This window comes from Neodiprion lecontei, chromosome 1, assembly GCF_021901455.1.
Source record: "Neodiprion lecontei isolate iyNeoLeco1 chromosome 1, iyNeoLeco1.1, whole genome shotgun sequence".
Taxonomy (NCBI): Eukaryota; Metazoa; Arthropoda; class Insecta; order Hymenoptera; family Diprionidae; genus Neodiprion; species Neodiprion lecontei.
Genome location: NC_060260.1, coordinates 131,605 through 149,940, shown reverse-complemented (window position 1 = coordinate 149,940; position 18,336 = coordinate 131,605). Strand labels below are relative to the sequence as shown.

Below are 18,336 nucleotides of genomic sequence, written 5' to 3'. Positions count from 1 at the left end.
CGAACGGCAATACGCTTATATACCCCTACCGAGTATCGGGGCGTAGAATTTTTTGGTATTCTATGTAATCAGATATGTATGAGTATACCGCAGTAGAAAGTGTTATTCGCAACCAACGTACGGAACACCGTGTTGAAATGCCTGCGTGTAAAAAAAAGTGCAGTTCACGATGTGAATGTGAAATTATACCCGAAATGTTGCGAGGATGTTATAGCTTACATACTACACCACTGCCTACTACACATACATCGTAATAATGTACGTTCCAATTTTTAGTTGTTATTGAGATTTTCATTCATATCTGCGAATTCTAACTTTCTGCCCTTACGTAGGTCCAAGCCGTTGTGGCAGCGGCACTGTCATAAACCGGTACCCAATTTCGTCGCTGCAAATCTCTGGAATACAACACAAAGAGGAGTGTACAAGGAGCGGGTGCAACTTGCCCATACAGTCCATAAAGGCTTTGCGTATTCTAAAAAATATTTTTAACCGAAAGCAAGGATCATGCAGCAATTGCACGTGCAATCCTAAAGGAGGGCAAGGGAGCAGAGGAATTACAAGTACCACACTGCCTCCTGCCGTAATCTGCAGCAAATCATCGGGGATAACTAAGGAGGAGAGCAAGGATGGAGCAAAATTGAATTGCGTCATGAGTAATTCGCTGTATAGGGTTCAAGCTTTGAAGCTCTGTGAGCGTAAGTCGCGAGAATTGGACTCTGGTAAAAAACCGTACGGGGAGAGTCTTGAGGTAGTTCCGATTATTCGCTTACCAAGTCGAAAAAGTAAAAGCTAATCAATAACTAAAATCAGAGATTTACCACCTCTTCAATTTTTTTTTTTTTTGTCGAAAAGTAAATATTACTCGTCCAATTGAAATTTAGGTAGTTCGATGTCATATCATGATTTCAGTCGTTGAAAGCGGCAAAAAAGCGTAATGCAATGAAATAGAAATTAATTTTTCTCATCGAGCAAATGTTCTTAAAAAATCATTATTATTGTAACAATGGTTTGATCGCAAATTAGATTCAATTGCGTTCTCATACAGCTGAAGCATCAACAACGGCTCTATAATAATCGATACTTGAAATGATACATAATAATTATATAACAAAACAAGACTTAGCAGCTAATTGTTAAGAATAAATGCCTAATTTATTCTGCAAAGGATATCCACAAAAGGATCCTCTTTTCCGTGCAGCGGTTGTTTAAGTATATTACCTCACAATTGAAGCTGTAATGAATGGATGACCTAATGATTGAAAATTACAATAGACATGGAATGAAACGTAATTTTTACGTCTAGAATGAACGAATTCACGCATCAGTATGAAAGGCTATGCCAAGGAGCATGAGGTTCTAATAGGCCGAGTTTCAAGCGAGGAAGGTTTTGAAAATCATAGGAACCAGGTATTTAGAGTACGATACGGGCGTTTTCAAAATTCCACAGCTTTTACCGTGTATTCGTATATATATATCGATGGTGTCTTGACGTTGTCTCGAATTGCGGACCCACGATCAGACGAAGTGGTAATATTTTCAGGCTACGTTTCGAAGCAGAATTGATACTCCTTAGAATCGACTCCGTGTTCGCAAGCATCGGTAATATTTCGTCTTTCTTTGATTTTAGATCATTTGGTCATTCTCTTTCTCTTCCACTAGGTAAAAAGATACAAGTATTTAAAGAACGCGACCAACATTATTTCTTGTAGCTCGCGCTTCTCTGTGGCAGGTATTTATCTATCGATCTATACATCTGACTAACTATCTGTGTACTTATATAACAAATTGGTCGAGAATTTTGTATCTAACACCTACACAAATCTACGTATTAGCACGTACTTGCACATTCTAAAACACATGCGTTTCTAGCTGTTATTAGTTACTCAACACTGGAATATATCGATGACATGATCAATCTACGTCGAATAATCAATTGGTCAGACAAGGTGATGCCGTATCAGAAATAAATTTGGACATAAAAAAAAATAGAATCCTGAACGGCAGCTCGTTAACAAGCGCATTCAGAAAAAAAAACCATTGTTGTTTTACTATCGAGAATTAAAAATAATGCATGGTTTCTCGTAATTTAAGAACATTTACCGTCAGCCGAAACCGAATTGACCAAGTGTGGCCTATTGAGGCTCCAACGGCGAGAAATGTTAGAATGTATTGCGCGTGTGCAAATTTTATATCTTCAATTGTTCTTCAGTACATTTCTACATTATCGAAAGAAGCACTGCATCCCCTGCATATTCGAGCTGGTTAGATATATCGCGATATATCATACGACGTGCGGTTAATGCAATGGTTCTCATAATACTTTGAAACCGTACCAAGAAATGAACGAGAATACAAAATTCACGCGTGTATGATACATCCTATAATTTCCCATCGTTACGAATTCACCGTGTACATGTATATATATGCACGTAAATAAATATAAGGATCTAAGAAGAATAGGTAGCCCACCCGCAGTATAATATAAACAAAAAATATCCACGTAAAGCGACACAAGTGTCCGGCGGATGCTTGCGTACTACTCTGGATGAGGACATCAGCATATGCATTTGCTTGCAAGTAAGCAAATGCTGAACTCACCAACAATTGGAAAAATCCTCATTGACAGTCGAGGTGATTAGTGGGACCACTTCTATTCTTTTTACGTCGTAATGTAAGACTAAATACGGGCATTCTCTTCCTCTTCATCATCGGACATGACCTGAGCCTTTTTGGTGTCCATTGTCATTTTCATCTCTTCGTCGGGGATGGTAGAAATAGCTCCTTCAACTCCTCCGTTGCTTATGTCGTTCCACGGCTGAATATTCGCCGAGCCAAAGAGCCAAAACAAGACGGTTGCGGACATGAAAACAATTGCGGAAATCCAAAACATGGGACGCCATGTTTCAACGCTGTTCTGAATCGTTTGAAATAAATATAATTATTGATTAATGATACATCCGATAAAATTTGCCTACTAGCGTACAAGTATAAAACTGGACGCCATAATCGCTGGTACTCAAAACTCGAATCAAATACACGTATCTACGTACATGCTCATTAGTCAGAACACCGACAACCGCAGGAATAATGAAACCTGGAAAGCTGCCAATCGTGTTCATTACACCGTAAAGGGATCCCGCGAAGTTCGGTGACAGATCTTGGTGATTTTGGAGACTTGTCTGGCAGGCGGCACCGTTGAAGGCCAAGGCCAGTATCATCATAGAAATTCCCCAGAATTTGTCCTTTCCCGCGTAGGTCATACCGAGTAAACACAAAGCTGGGCCCATGTGAGCTGCATAGACAAGAAAAAAATAAGACTGTTTCAAACCCACCCAGGCAATCAATAGCCGTAATTTAGTCTCTGTAGAATGCGAACCGTCATAAACGGACCAATAAAATATCTCGGAAGTGAGAAGACTTGCAGCTAAAAGATTCAAATGATAGTTTCATGATTTTAAGGCTAACTGACGTTGCCATTATTGGTGTCATTATCACCTAGCAAGGTGTCGACAGCATCGGATGTGTCAGAATCGGGGGATATAATTTAATGCCAAATTTTATTCCCCTCATGATCACGAAACTGCCATCTTAAAAAATTTTCTCCAACTATTCTAGGTTCCTAGATATTTACCTGGTACGTTTGCAATGAGACACCGTGTGTATACCGACGTTTTATACGTTAGCACAGTGGAATTAAACTACATTTATTAATACCGTCACTTCTGATAAAAACCAAAAGTACTACATTGAAGGGAAAAATTACTTGAAAATATGCAAGTAAATACTAAGACAAAAATTAAAATACCATATTAACTTGTCGCATGAATCTCTAAAGTTTTTCACAAGTGAAACATTTGCAACAAAACGAACACGAAATTTCTTGTACGTGGACTGATATCGAGCATAGAAGTGGCCAAAGAAAATCCCAAATTCCAACGGCAAGTCGCACGTGCGAAGTAAAGGTAGGTATATACACAACAAAGGACTGGTAGATACGTTTAATAGATTACAGGGAATCATGAAAATCTTGCGCAACCACACGACCGTCAGGTACTTGGTTCTCAGTAAGTAGTCTCCGGCAGCGGCAAACAAAACACCGGCCCCAAGTCTGGCAATGTAAGGCAGTCCAGTCATAAAGCCACCCTTGAAATTAAATTCTCTTAAATTACCAACGTTCTATTCGTAAAAATTTTTCATAAGAAAATAATTTTCTAAATGAGTCTCTATAATATGTTTTTAATCGTTTGCCTGGCCGCTTAACAATTCATATTACATATTATACTCACGGATTTCATATTGAACCCAAGAACCTGGAGCGTATACTTGGGTCCGTTTGTGGATATGAAGTAGATTCCCCACATGTTAGCAAAGTGAGCCCAGAGTAGGACCAAGAATGGAAGCGATGTGATGACAGCGACAACAGGAAGTTTTACCTGCGAATTGGATAACCCGAGAATTATATAATTCGAGCTAACGCTTATGCATCTGTTTGTATATAGGTATATTAGGTATAATCCGTATCTACAAGCATGCGCCTGTATCATTGTCCTGCGTACTTTTTGCTTGCTGACGCTCGTTCCAATTTGTTTCTTAATATATTCCTTTTCTCGTTCTGTGATACTCGGATGCTGGTCGGGTGTGTCATGTATCAGGTATACCCAGAGGGCGAAAAATACAAGAATGAGTCCGCTGGTCACGTAGTACGCAGCCACCCACCCATATGTGTCGATCACTTGACTGCAGAGAACAAACGTGACTACGGTACCGAAGGGTCCACCTGCGGAGAAGCAAATGATACCTATTTGCAACATGAAAGAGAAGACAGGGCAGGTTCGATTGCGTTCGGAAATGTGACGCGAATTGCGCATCATTACGTAGAGATCTGTTACGTAACTATTTCATTGGTGTATTAAATTGACGAACACCAATGTGCACTGCTGCGTACGCGCATAGCCCGTACCCGTAAAGTTTGCCTATTCGGTTTATTGTTATTCGTAGCCGACGTCACAGAACGGGATTCAATATCAAAAATAATTCACTGCCTACAAGATAGACTTTTGCGGAACTGTTATTCGAATATTACATGTACTACCGCGAGAGTTGAAACAAAAATGTTAATATTCTCCGGATATTGAAAAATATGAAAAAGAATTTATTTTTCAACCGATGTTACAAACAAAATTATTGCTAGACTTTTCTGTCACCTCTAGGTCTGCTATTTTTCCATTGCAGCATTTTTCGCTCGCAATTGCTATTCTTCGAAAACATTTCAACAACTGCAGGAAAAAATTACTCAACGGCGTAATAACACGAAAATCGAGAGTCATATATTCAATATGATATCGATAATTTGAAACTGTCCATGATGCTTCGTTTCACCTAATACAACTAGACAGAATAGACAAGCTACACACCTCTTATATCATTCTTACCGCAAAAATCTCCGGACGGATCAGCTCGATAATTTGTGAAATTTATTTTTTCCGTCCATTAACAGTAAAACACTCATCGACCAACGTCGCAGGTCGTTCACGCGCGATGAAGACAAACGTCACAGGTACGAAGCCCAACTTTGTTAGGCGAAAAAGAAAGAAAAATATTTTCAGGCGAGAATTACGCGAGAATGTCGTTGCGGGCAGTGACATGGCTGCCAGGGTTTTGCTCCTCGTTAGTCCTTTTGTGGTTACCCGACGGTCCGTTATTTGACGGATTCACTCTACCGACTTTATGTAATGACAGGAGTTGTACCCCAGTTTGTAATTGGATTGAATATTCGTGTACTTGTCATCACCGGACGGATACAGCTAAGATGTTGATAGAATGGTTTATACGCTCATTGAATTGTCAATAATTGCGTCATCTTACGATCAGATGTTCTTTATTAGAAAATTTCACGACGTGTGGAGATGGTGGAGATGATGTGCAGGTGACGAAAACCCGTAAAAAGTTTTAAAAATTCGTTCATAATTACCTTGCATAGCCCATACGAACATTCCCTTCTCGTTGGGTGGCACCCACCTGGCGATCATTGCGTGTAGAGCCGGATACACAGCACTCTGTGGGCAGGGGGTAAGATCACTTTAGGTCGCAGGCCGGACATGAAAGGAAGACCGTATAAGGCCTAGGGCTTGAGGTAGCGGCATCACTCTTTTTAATACATATACATACATACAATATACAATACCGGGCCTAAGCGTAGTAACAAGCCATCTCGGTGCTTACGGATAAGCAACCGGAGTTACAATTTGCCATCTCACCAACGAAATTGTATCGCCCCGTTGCCGATCTTTAGGCGCCGAGGCGGCTTGTTTCCACGTTTAGACCTCGTGTATACACGTATACAATATATACACACAGTCAATATGATCCGCATATTTATGTATTTATGGATGCAGGTATATTGGGGACATCTATGGAGATAAATCTACATATCTGGATATCTATCATGAACCGACCCCGAAGAATCCCATCAGGAACCGCAGGACGATAGCGAACATGTAGTGAACACTAGACGCCCATGGCATAAGCAGGTTCAGTAGAGCAGGAATGAGAGTCGCCAATCTGCCGGACCAACAATATACGCTTACAGTTTGTTAGATGTATAAAAGGATAGTTTTATCAAGGTCTTTAAATTTATATATCACATTATATACACCTAATTGTGAATTCAAAACAGGTAATTACGATCACCATCTTCAAACCGAGCGACTGACAGTTTTTTATACAATGTCAACTATACGAATAACTTTTTGTAATTTATTATACATTTCTTCTATATTATATGACTCCCGTTGCACAGATAATTAATTTTAACTTCGGAATGATGAATAAATTCCACTCAATAACAGATGTAACGTATGCTTACCCGATCAGAGGAATGTTTCAAACTTACGCAACAACCTTGGAACCTCCAAATTTTTCTGCTAAAATACCGGCTGGAATACTAGCCGGAACTACGCCGCAGTAGTAAGCCATTAGTACAGCTCCCTGAACGATTTCGTTCCACTCGTATCGCTCACCGAACTAAAGGGAGGATTCATTTACGACCACATATTCCATCATTTTTGTAATACATAACTATCAGACGGCTGATTCGTAATACATGTTTATTGAGGGTTAATATGGTGTAGTGCGACCAGCGATGGGATTTTATGTCCCCGCGTCCGACAACATTTAGACCGACGGGTCTTTTATTTTAAGAGTTGATACAATTTCTAATGAATACTGAACTACCTAACAGGAAATTCCTTCCTAGCAATACCGCAAGTTTGTTAAAAAAATTCTTGATTTTCGACCACTACTGATACTAATAAGAATACTTGATACATACATTAAAAGTAAGAGGGAACTCATCTTATCGTTATATATTTGAATAATGAAAAGTCCTAGGATTAAAAAAAATAGCAGCTGGCTTTATGCATGGTTAACATACGGTGTGATCGCGACAATTGACAAAGATTACATAATTATGATTGCCTGTCCGAAATTAGTGTAAGACCCGGTATGCATTGTTCGGAGTTAAATTTTCAATGAAGTACATAATTATAAAACGTCAGAGCGTGATATTCATCAATAACTATTATAAATAACAAAGACTCACATCATCTGTGCGTGTCCCATTTTCTTCACGTGTGTCTGTCCCATTTTCTTCACGTGTGTCTGTCCCATTTTTAACCATGGCGACGATGATAATGGAAAGGTTTGTCCGTATAAAGTAAGAAAACATACAAGCCAGAAACATCATAGCTCCGAGGATGCCTCGGCGAGGGATCTTCTCTGCAAAGAAATGATATAACAACGATTTCTTCAGATTTCTGGTAACGTTCAATTATTGCAAGGTACATCCCTATAAATAGTGTAAAGGAATTAACGCGCAAGTTGCTCGCAAAACCTAACAATCATACAGCGTACACCGTCCTAGGCGGGTTGAAAAAAAAAATATCACAGGGGTTTCGACGGGATTTCATATTGACGTACTGATGTTTCGATCGATGGAGCTTCATCGAAAACTCAAGTTGTTACTAATACTGTGTTACGGTCAATCAAACTACGACTGTAGGTCAGTTCCATGTTTAGCCTCAAGTTAACTTACAAATCACTGAATATTTATATACTTCTCATCAAGAAAGGGGGCATGAAACTCGCGCCGTTGATTTAACTAAGCATTGAAGTAAGCATTACTATTTTGCAGCTTCGTAATTATTTTAGAGATAAATTTGCAAAATATGAGTTTCCTATAATATGCTGTATTACGCTCGGTATTATGGGTTTACTGAATTTGTGGCAACTCTTAAGCTGCGAAACAGCGAGTGATTCTAAAAATGCAGCGTTAGGTTAACCTTACTTAACCACAATTTGTCACTGGGGCTGAACTTCACCCCAAGCATCTTTCAAACTCCCCTTCCTTGTAATAATATTAAATCACTCATAGCCACTTTGACGCTAAGATGGGCGAAAAAACGTTTGTGATCTGCAGAAGTAATGACCACAGGTCATTTTGGCTAGCATGATCGGATTGGTGAGAAGGAACTAGCCCGAATTGACACAAAAAAAAGTTTGTAGGACCATTATTAACGGAGATATTCGAATTGTTGACTTAACCGCGCCGAGTCGAGCGCGATTGGCCGGGCGTGTACCCACTAAGCGGCTAATAATTGAGTTTTCGATTAAGCTTGATTAATCGAAATTTCACAAACATGCGATTTCAGTCGGAATTCCCGAACAAAAACTTCTTCAAACTTGTTGGATGAATAAGCTACAATCGTGTGTGTGGGAAAGAAGAGCCATCAGCGAAAGTCTAATAGTTTTTACGACAGTTCATATCGCTACAGGAATGAGCAACAAATGTATGTTCCATACATTTCAGCGAAAATGATATTGTATAAACGACTAATATTAAAAACTCATTTATACGTTTTTCAAAGGGTACGACAAATATAACGTATAACTAATTGCGAGATTAACACAGGAGTGAATCTTTTCCAATCATTTATACTCAATTTATGATTTCAAACGACTTCATAGTTATCGTTTAGTCATTACATTTGTAGCGTAACTGACTAATTCATCAAATAAATATATCTACGACATAGCTTAATCAACTTTATGAAGTCTTTATTCATTGATCGTCGTTTTCATCTGTAATATGGTGAGCTTCCAGATTTGTAATATGTACTCATTATTGGGGGGCGGGGTTATTGTAGAAACTACTATAAAGATACGGTAGCTCGATCTGTATTAACGTACCTATATCTACTAAAAGTTGTGTGGGAGTTATAATCACGATTCCAACATAAATTTTACTGGATTCAGTGATATAAATATGGTATGTTTACGCTATTATTCCACTCTGCCCTTAAACTGCATCAGATTTGGACTGTACCTTGTAAAATGATTGCTCCTTCATGTATTTCTATTAGTTGAAAAATTTAGTAATAGATTCATCAAACGTTAGAACGCAAGTCTCAACTAAAAAGTCCACAGCTGTACACGCTTATACTTGATACACACTGTACCCATCAGATAGCTGTGATTAACGATCAGGTGAAGAGAAAAGAGCGGTAAGGACCAAAATAAATTACTTACAGGTGCGAAAAACGTATAAACGAAGTTTCTAGAGCTATATATGTAAAGTCAAACAAGGGGGAGTGGTTTTTCGCAAAAGAAAAGCAACAGAAAAAAAATACCTTTCAAAACACTATACGGCTAAACACATCAACACTGATCAATTTTTTATAAAATATTTAGGTTATAAGACTGTATTTCCTTATAACGATACTATTATTAAAATTTATCTGCAACCTGCAGAGGTATACCATTTACAACCGAATTATTACCCCTTGAAAAAAAGCGCATGCAGGGAATTATACAACTGATCCTTCAATTCTTGTCAAGAGTACGTGTGCATGTGTAATTGATAGTGCAGCGTGGTGGTGCAGCGCACACTATACTTGACAACTGCTGTACGAAACTTCGGGTCCAAGCGCACGCCTCGCACGCATGCACATTATGTCGGTATATTTGCGTATCATAGTGGGTTACAAAATTAAATAAAAGAAGTATCTCCCTCGTTATTCACGCGTTAGAGTTATACAATCACATGTTACGTCGCGCGTGTGACGTTGTCGCGTGAGGTTGACCTTTTATTTAAAATATAATGATGTCTGCTCAGATAATCTACGCATGCTTTTACATGATATGGGGACAATTAAACACTTCATGTGCTGTCCGTCCACATATATCATACTTATGTGTAATACAATTATACAGGGTGTTTCATTTTAATCGCCCCAGGCCGGTTCTTCCGGAACCAAGCAAAATACGGAAATACTTCCCACAAAATATTTAGATTTCGAAGGGGGAAAGAAGATGAGAGTGTCAGATTTTTAGCAAGTGGAGGCGCCAAGGTAAAGTGTATATCAACTTGGTTTTTTTTCCCCCCCTAGATGAACCAGTATCTTTTTTACATTGGCATTTGAAAGGGCATAACCAAAAAATATCACAATTTTTTTCTATGTTTTGTCAACAAATCAATAAAATTCGATACAAACAAACCTATTGTTCTTTATCCAACCTCGTAGACTCTACGTGGAGAACTATTCTGACAACATTCGGTATTAGAATACTCGAGTCCTCGAGTATTTCCATAGAACTGACGAGTTACCGGTATCTTGTTCCCTAGCAACTTGACAGGCATGTATCTCATCACCGGTCCAGTTTAGGTGGTGAGTATGTACTGTTTCGTACTTTTCTATGCAGAATTTAATGTCCTTTCGAATGCTGATGGTAAATACATACTGTTCTATTTGGAAAAAATACCAAGTTAACCTTCACTTGATATTGGCGCCTTCACTTGTAAAAAATCTGACACTCTCATCCTTTTTCCCCCTTCGAACCCTAAATATTTTGTAGGAAACATTTTTTCGTATTTTGCTTAGTATCGGTGTAATCGGCCTTGGGCGATTAAAATGAATCACCCGGTACAGTCGAGTTTGGTCATCCTTATGCTAGATGGTCCTACACGGTCCATCCGCGTGGCAATTAGTACATGATGCGCTACATTAGTTTGCGTTTAGCCGAGCGTTCAGACAATTATATTGTACACTGTTGATACGTTGTTGCACGATGATTATTCGAGCAGCTGCAGCATGATTCGATGCAATCTGGCAGACAAACCTGACATACATTATATGTATAAGCCTTGAAAATGCACGCTGGAATGGAAATATGCTACATTCAAATATGTCAAAGGAACCCCAATTATAGGGTGCATCTGTAGGGAATGGCGATTGACTATCTACATTAATACAATACAGGCGTTGTATAGTATTGGCAAAGTTCAGATAATTCACTCAGGACAGCACGTGCAGTTAGTATAATGATACGTGGAAATTTAATTATGTTGTATCCCTCAGGTGTTCTATCATTAGCTACATGAAGTTCACTTGAATTTCATGGACCCAGTAAACGAAACATCAATACCGTTCAGTTGTAACAGTTTTCCTCTGCGTCAGAAATACCTCCGCCATACAAACACACAACGCTTCGCTTCGCTTGTACTGTGATCGACGACGGCAACAAAGCGATAGATTATAATTGTACATTCGTCGACCGATGTATATGTAAGCGTAACAGTGATATTTGCATACCGTATGGAAGATTGTTAGCGCGATTATAATTGTTCGTAAGCGGGAATTGCAATCGGTATCACAGAAATGTTGAAACAACAGTTATGTTAGTTTACCTTTGAATTATTTCATATCATCTCAGTCTGTTACATTTTGCGTCATTCATGTCTTACGTTATTTTACCGCACTTGTCCACGCTACTTTAGACACATTTTTACGAGGAAGAACCGGTTCTATTTGAGACGGTTAGACGAGCGAGAATTTCTACAAGTTCGACTTTACGGACTACGTGCGACAGTTCAACAAGCGCGTGTCTGCGTTTCTGTTTTTACATGCGGCGGTTCTACATGAGCAGGTTAATTTTTTCTTCAATTATTTCAAGTTTTCTTAATTGTTTTAGTTGCATTAATTTTAATTCGTTGCTGAACGGGAGATCCGATTGAGAGAGAGAGAGAGAGAGAGAGAGAAAGTGGGCTGGGAGTGGGGAGCCACATATACAGGTGCCAGGTAGGACGGCTGCGTTATTCGATCGCGCTCGATGTTCAGCAACGAATAAATTACCCTTTGTAGAACGCGGTTTACCTATAAGACAGACCCTTCAAGAGATAATATATGGAACCTTCGTCGTAAGCAGTGTAGTATCTCGATTGTACCGGTAATCGTCATTCTATAGAAATAAATGCGTATAGGAACGAATTTATCTTAAGCGAGCATGTACGACCGCCGAATGCTATAATAATTTAAATAATTTGAATGGAAGTGTTCACTTGTCGAAACGATACCTACCCTTTTGGAGTAAGGGATTCAAGGTTTGGACAATCGCGTATTTCTCTTTAATGGATGCATAACCTTGCAAACGAACCATCATAGTGTAACGAGTTTTTACATGATTTATACTTGCAGTTTATGTATGCGATAGAATATATTTTGCGGATTGTAAGTATAACATTAGTATTATTTCGGCTTGGTCGAAATCCGTTCTTCCAGTGTGATTATCTAACTCTGCGTGCTGGGATCAGTAATTATCGATACCATCTTGATAGATCGACGATTTAAAAAATCATCAATCATTAATTAATATCCCTGTGTAAACAGACATATTAAAGGTACAATTATTCGCACACATTAATAATAGACGACACCAGGTTATGTCCATACACATGAAGAATAGTTGTTGTTTTTCTAAAATAAAGGCGAGATCGAGTTCCCAACTGTCGAAAATTTTTGACGTATTAATAACCGATCACTGAATAGTGCATAACAAACGTTGTTTACTTATTCAGGTTCTTTCTCGGCTTCTTACTGTTTAAATTGAGTTTCTGTTCAAATAATGCAATTTCTTTCACATATAGTGTAAAGCAGACACTCTGGATAATTTTTATCCTTGAAACATACTAACGAAATCCTGTAATAAAAACACTTATGTACTACACCCGCACAGTCGTCAGTGGTCATTTTAACCAAATGGCCCTTTATAAGTTCGTTGTTTGTGAAGGAAGAGTACACGCTGTTTTTAAAATAATTAACGAAAATTGATGTATAACATTATCTCTACGGATACTAAGTATTTATCTATTACTAGCTGGTCGGATGTCTAGTGTGGCTGGATTTTGTGCTCGTGCGTTCGCTGCGCTTACTTACTCGTTATCAGTACGTTTTACCAACGTACGTGAACTTGGCTCGCCAATTGTCGAAAATGTGAATTCGGACTATTGCATAATTTGCCGTTAATTAGCCGTAAATTAGTCGCGCGACTAATTTTTTTGTCGCACTCAATTTTCAAAAAAAAAGCGGATGGCGTGCTAACTTTTTAAAAACTTAGCGCGCCATCTACCAAAAAAACGCACTGCGAGCATCATGCGTAATTCTGATTTGGTTGATAATTTGCCGTAAATAAGCCGCAAATTAGTCGTTGAACTTTTGTTTTTGTCGCACTCAATTTTTTAAAAAAAAGCGGATGGCGTGCTAACTTTTCATGAACTTAGCACGCCATCCACCAAAATAACGCACAGCGAGCATCATGGGTAATTCTGATTAGGTTGATAATTTGCCGTAAATAAGCCGCAAATTAGTCGTTGAACTTTTGTTTTTGTCGCACTCAATTTTCAAAAAAAAAAGCGGATGACGTGCTGATTTTTCAAGAATTTAGACCGCCAACTACCAAAATAACGCACAGCGAGCATCATGGCTAATTTTGATTAGGTTGATAATTTGCCGTAAATAAGCCGCAAATTAGTCGTTGAACTTTTGTTTTTGTCGCACTCAATTTTTTAAAAAAAAGCGGATGACGTGCTGATTTTTCAAGAATTTAGACCGCCAACTACCAAAATAACGCACAGCGAGCATCATGGCTAATTTTGATTAGGTTGATAATTTGCCGTAAATAAGCCGCAAATTAGTCGTTGAACTTTTGTTTTTGTCGCACTCAATTTTCAAAAAAAAAAAGCGGATGACGTGCTGATTTTTCAAGAATTTAGACCGCCAACTACCAAAATAACGCACAGCGAGCATCATGGCTAATTCTGATTAGGTTGATAATTTGCCGTAAATAAGCCGCAAATTAGTCGTTGAACTTTTGTTTTTGTCGCACTCAATTTTTTAAAAAAAAGCGGATGACGTGCTGATTTTTCAAGAATTTAGACCGCCAACTACCAAAATAACGCACAGCGAGCATCATGGCTAATTCTGATTAGGTTGATAATTTGCCGTAAATAAGCCGCAAATTAGTCGTTGAACTTTTTTTTTTTGTCGCACTTAATATTCAAAAAAAAAGCGGATGGCGTGCTAACTTTTTTTTTATTATCACAATTCACAGCTACGTTGGATGAACTATTGACTTTTGTATTCTCCATAGAAAATCGTCAGTCTCAATACAAATCATGAGGACGTCCAACTTTAAGACACATTCGTTCTCGTACCAAGTGAATAAATAAATTAGAGATGTAAAAATAAATTGTTTAAAAAAGAAAAACTGATTTTCATCCATCCATTCACTCTCAAGATTAAAATAACAAATAAATAAATGAAAGGCGTATAAATAAAATGGTAAATAGAAATCATTAAAAAATTATTCATTCATCCATCCATTCCATTGGAATGAAAAGAGAACCAAGATATTTTTATGTAAATATTTTGTGTGTGGGAAGTGTATTTTTAATCTTGCGATGAATGGATGGCGTGGTAAATTCTTGAAAAGTCAGCACGCCATCCGCTTTTTTTTTTTGAAAATTGAGTGCGACAAAAACAAAAGTTCAACGACTAATTTGCGGCTTATTTACGCAAATTATCAACCTAATCAGAATTAGCCATGATGCTCGCTGTGCGTTATTTTGGTAGTTGGCGGTCTAAATTCTTGAAAAATCAGCACGTCATCCGCTTTTTTTAAAAAAATTGAGTGCGACAAAAACAAAAGTTCAACGACTAATTTGCGGCTTATTTACGGCAAATTATCAACCAAATCAGAATTACGCATGATGCTCGCAGTGCGTTTTTTTGGTAGATGGCGCGCTAAGTTTTTAAAAAGTTAGCACGCCATCCGCTTTTTTTTAAAAAATTGAGTGCGACAAAAACAAAAGTTCAACGACTAATTTGCGGCTTATTTACGGCAAATTATCAACCAAATCAGAATTACGCATGATGCTCGCAGTGCGTTTTTTTGGTAGATGGCGCGCTAAGTTTTTAAAAAGTTAGCACGCCATCCGCTTTTTTTTGAAAATTGAGTGCGACAAAAAAATTAGTCGCGCGACTAATTTACGGCTAATTAACGGCAAATTATGCAATAGTCCGAATTCACATTTTCGACAATTGGCGAGCCAAGTTCATGTACGTGTTTTACCAGATGATACGAGATTAATGAGATACCTCACGCTCTCACTGATCACTGCACTGAGCAGGAACTACGGAGCACTCGTCCTGGAGGTCGAAATTCACCAGGTAAAGGAACTGAAACGCAGGAACTACGGAGCGCTGGTCCTGGAGGTCGAAATTCACCAGGTAGAGGACCTGGAAATCGCAATTCATCAGGTAAATCACCTGGAGCGCAGGAACTATGAGGAACTACGGAGCGCTGGTCCTGGAGGTCGAAATTCACCAGGTGAAGGACCTGAAGCGCAGGAACTACGGACCGCTTATCCTGGAATTCGAGTTGCACCAGGAAGCGGACCCGGAGCGCAGGATCCAGGAGGTAGAGAACCCGCTACTCGAAATATGCGGAGCGCGATTCTCATACGTCCTCTCTACTGCGCGGTTGTTTCCGGACTGAGGAATTCGGCTAGCTGATTTTCGTCGTCGACGATTACTATAGATCGATGACGTAAGAGAAAAAAACTTTTGGGTGACGTCACTTTCTGAACATCCGAACATCCAAAATTTGGTTTCGAACTTTAATACTCTGTACGATGATTACCACTTTTTGAAAAGAGCGGACTTGCCGTATGTAAAATTATTTCACCTGTACAAATAAAAAAATCCAATCGGACTTGCACACATATTTTGAACGTTATACAAAGCTTGACAATCTGAAAGTTTGAAATCTGTTCAATCTAACGCATCGTCGATGCTAGTCGAATTCCGGCATATCCTATGACAACTTTTCGATTGGCTATTTATTTCTGAAAACCGTATATTTCATGAATACGAGTATATGTAGGTAGGAAAATAGGAGGATATAAACGATTTATCATTACGGACTTTTATATTCCAATTTCAAAGATAAAAATATCATCAAGAGCATTCATTTTTGCAAGGGTTGCATTACATTTAAACTTAAGAAAAACCTCTTCAAAGATAACACATAGATTTTGCAGAATTTCTTGATACATTCGTATTGTACATGCAATATTGTTTGAAACGTAATCGAGACTGGTCTCTCCTCCTTGTGAGCAGCCGGCATATAGGTATATATTTAAGACGAAAATATACATGGGATAACGCGTAAAGTTACTTCGTGGATCTATAATATAGTCTCGCCGCGACTCAAACGATTTATATAGTTTCACATATAATAAGATATATATATATATATAGCTTGCTTCCGCTTTTCAAACAATCACTGGAATTGATTTATTCCTCAAATTCAATGGTAAGTGTGCACCTTTGATTTAGGTATCTGCAATATCATCACTAAAGTTATCCAATAAAAGCAGACGTATATAAAACTTAATATAAACATCCCAAGGAACTTTTTTCAAATACTAAAATTATTTGTATACGATTCTTATCGTTTCTATTTGCGCAGAACTATCCGGGATCGTTTGACGTAACATATTATCGGATTAAAATAATTGTTATAAATTCGCTGTTATAAAACGCTCGACGGATTTTAGACATCATACTTGGTCAGATAATATTATTCAAATTCGATGCCGGTTTGACTAGAGACTTACGTCGAATCATTGAAATTTAAATTTGGCCAGTATTCGTAATCAATACTGATATTTTCGAGACGATCTCGAGACAGCTCGCTAGACTTGTCTTGTTGGTGTAGGGCCTTTTTCAAGGCAATTTTGAAAATAAAAGTCGCAAAATCCTTAATCGTTCCCGCGGTATTTTATCGGCGATTAGCTGAAACCGACTTGTCTATTTTTCCTTCCACGACCTATCTATACCGATTTCTCACCTTTCATACTACATTATCTCTCTTACAATCAGGCCCGATAAAGCTCCGAGAATTCTATTCAAGGTTTCCGATGCACCAGACTGCAATGCTCGTGACTCTTGTAACTTTCCCATCATCTTAACAGCTATCCGACGTGCTCCGCCTAAACCGAATAGAAAATTATGTATACCTATAAGTATGACAGATTCTAATTACCGTATGCGTGTACCCACATTGTGACCACAGGGGATTTCTCCAATAGTTTACAGGTATTCCTGTTGGATTATGGCTAGGTAAAATCATTGCCAGTGTAATAAGTTAAATCGCCATTATTTTGTTCTTTGTTACGGTAACTCAATTCCCAATCACACCTCTCAAGGTCAAGGACTTTGCATCCCCCTAAACTGCCCCCTGTATCACGGCCGTGCATTATGGTTTCGTTCTACTGGATATAGTGTGCGCCATAAGGTTGCGATCTGCCATGCCATTATATGGCAGTACGACGGTTACACATACCTTATCATGCTTAACGAAGGCGAGGGTGAATGGAAAATGGATGGGTAAAACCCGTGAAATCATGTTATGAACCGGTAATTGGATGGGCAATGACATTTGGTCCTTAACCGAATAATACATTTGTCCTGTGCAGGATACTGACACTGATCGTGCGATAGATCTGCAGTAAAATTTCACGCGTGCAGTATATGGGATGATGCAACGTGGATCTTCGCGCGTCGCGTTTTTCATACTACAAACATACCAGAGGCCAAGGTCGACTGTTGCTACAGAGAAAACAGTCGCATCAGTTCACGGCTGTGATCGCAATTATTTATTAATATATTTCATTGCAAACAAGGGACCTTGTATTCTTTCATACAGCCATACATTGTACCATACATAATATACGCGATTTGTTGAAAGAAAAAAAAAACAGCCGTATAGCGCTTACCCCTCAATATTTGTGCAAGTGTCATTTCTGGCCTACAGGAACAGGTACAACGTCGCTAAGGCCGGTATTTCCACGTTTGCAACAATTCTCGCCAACTACACGTCCCGATAGTTCCGTGCCACTGGTGCCACTGGTTGAACTGAACTGAATTCGTGACGCGAATT

At 38.7% G+C, this 18,336-nt stretch overlaps 2 protein-coding genes across 11 annotated transcripts in view; one reads left to right on the top strand and one right to left on the bottom strand.

Annotated features, from left to right (window-relative positions):
- The window catches only part of LOC107221831, a 3,921-nt gene extending 1,945 nt beyond the window's left edge, over positions 1–1,976 (top strand). For both annotated transcript variants that reach the window (XM_015660969.2, XM_046746537.1), the window contains one exon: positions 333–1,976. In XM_015660969.2, coding sequence (XP_015516455.2) covers positions 333–793 — 461 coding nt within the window. In that variant the 3' untranslated portion in view covers positions 794–1,976. The remainder of the gene's footprint in view (positions 1–332) is intronic.
- Positions 1–18,336, bottom strand: part of LOC107221830 (putative inorganic phosphate cotransporter) — a 22,911-nt gene extending 4,575 nt beyond the window's left edge. For 3 of the 9 annotated variants that reach the window (XR_001525632.2, XR_006906400.1, XR_006906399.1), the window contains exons 1-10: positions 18,173–18,336; positions 7,601–7,776; positions 6,893–7,023; positions 6,456–6,561; positions 5,972–6,056; positions 4,557–4,777; positions 4,287–4,433; positions 4,011–4,143; positions 3,051–3,292; positions 2,599–2,914 (exon numbers count right to left, since the gene is read on the bottom strand). Coding sequence is in view for 3 of the 9 variants with exons in the window: in XM_015660968.2 (XP_015516454.1) it covers positions 2,678–2,914; positions 3,051–3,292; positions 4,011–4,143; positions 4,287–4,433; positions 4,557–4,777; positions 5,972–6,056; positions 6,456–6,561; positions 6,893–7,023; positions 7,601–7,776; positions 18,173–18,197 (1,503 nt within the window). In the remaining 6 variants the exon portion in view is untranslated. Of the gene's footprint in view, positions 1–259; positions 396–973; positions 2,915–3,050; positions 3,293–4,010; positions 4,144–4,286; positions 4,434–4,556; positions 4,778–5,971; positions 6,057–6,455; positions 6,562–6,892; positions 7,024–7,600; positions 7,777–18,172 lie in introns of those variants that run through there. The other 6 variants (XR_006906398.1, XR_006906397.1, XR_001525631.2 and 3 more) reach the window with 5 other exon arrangements.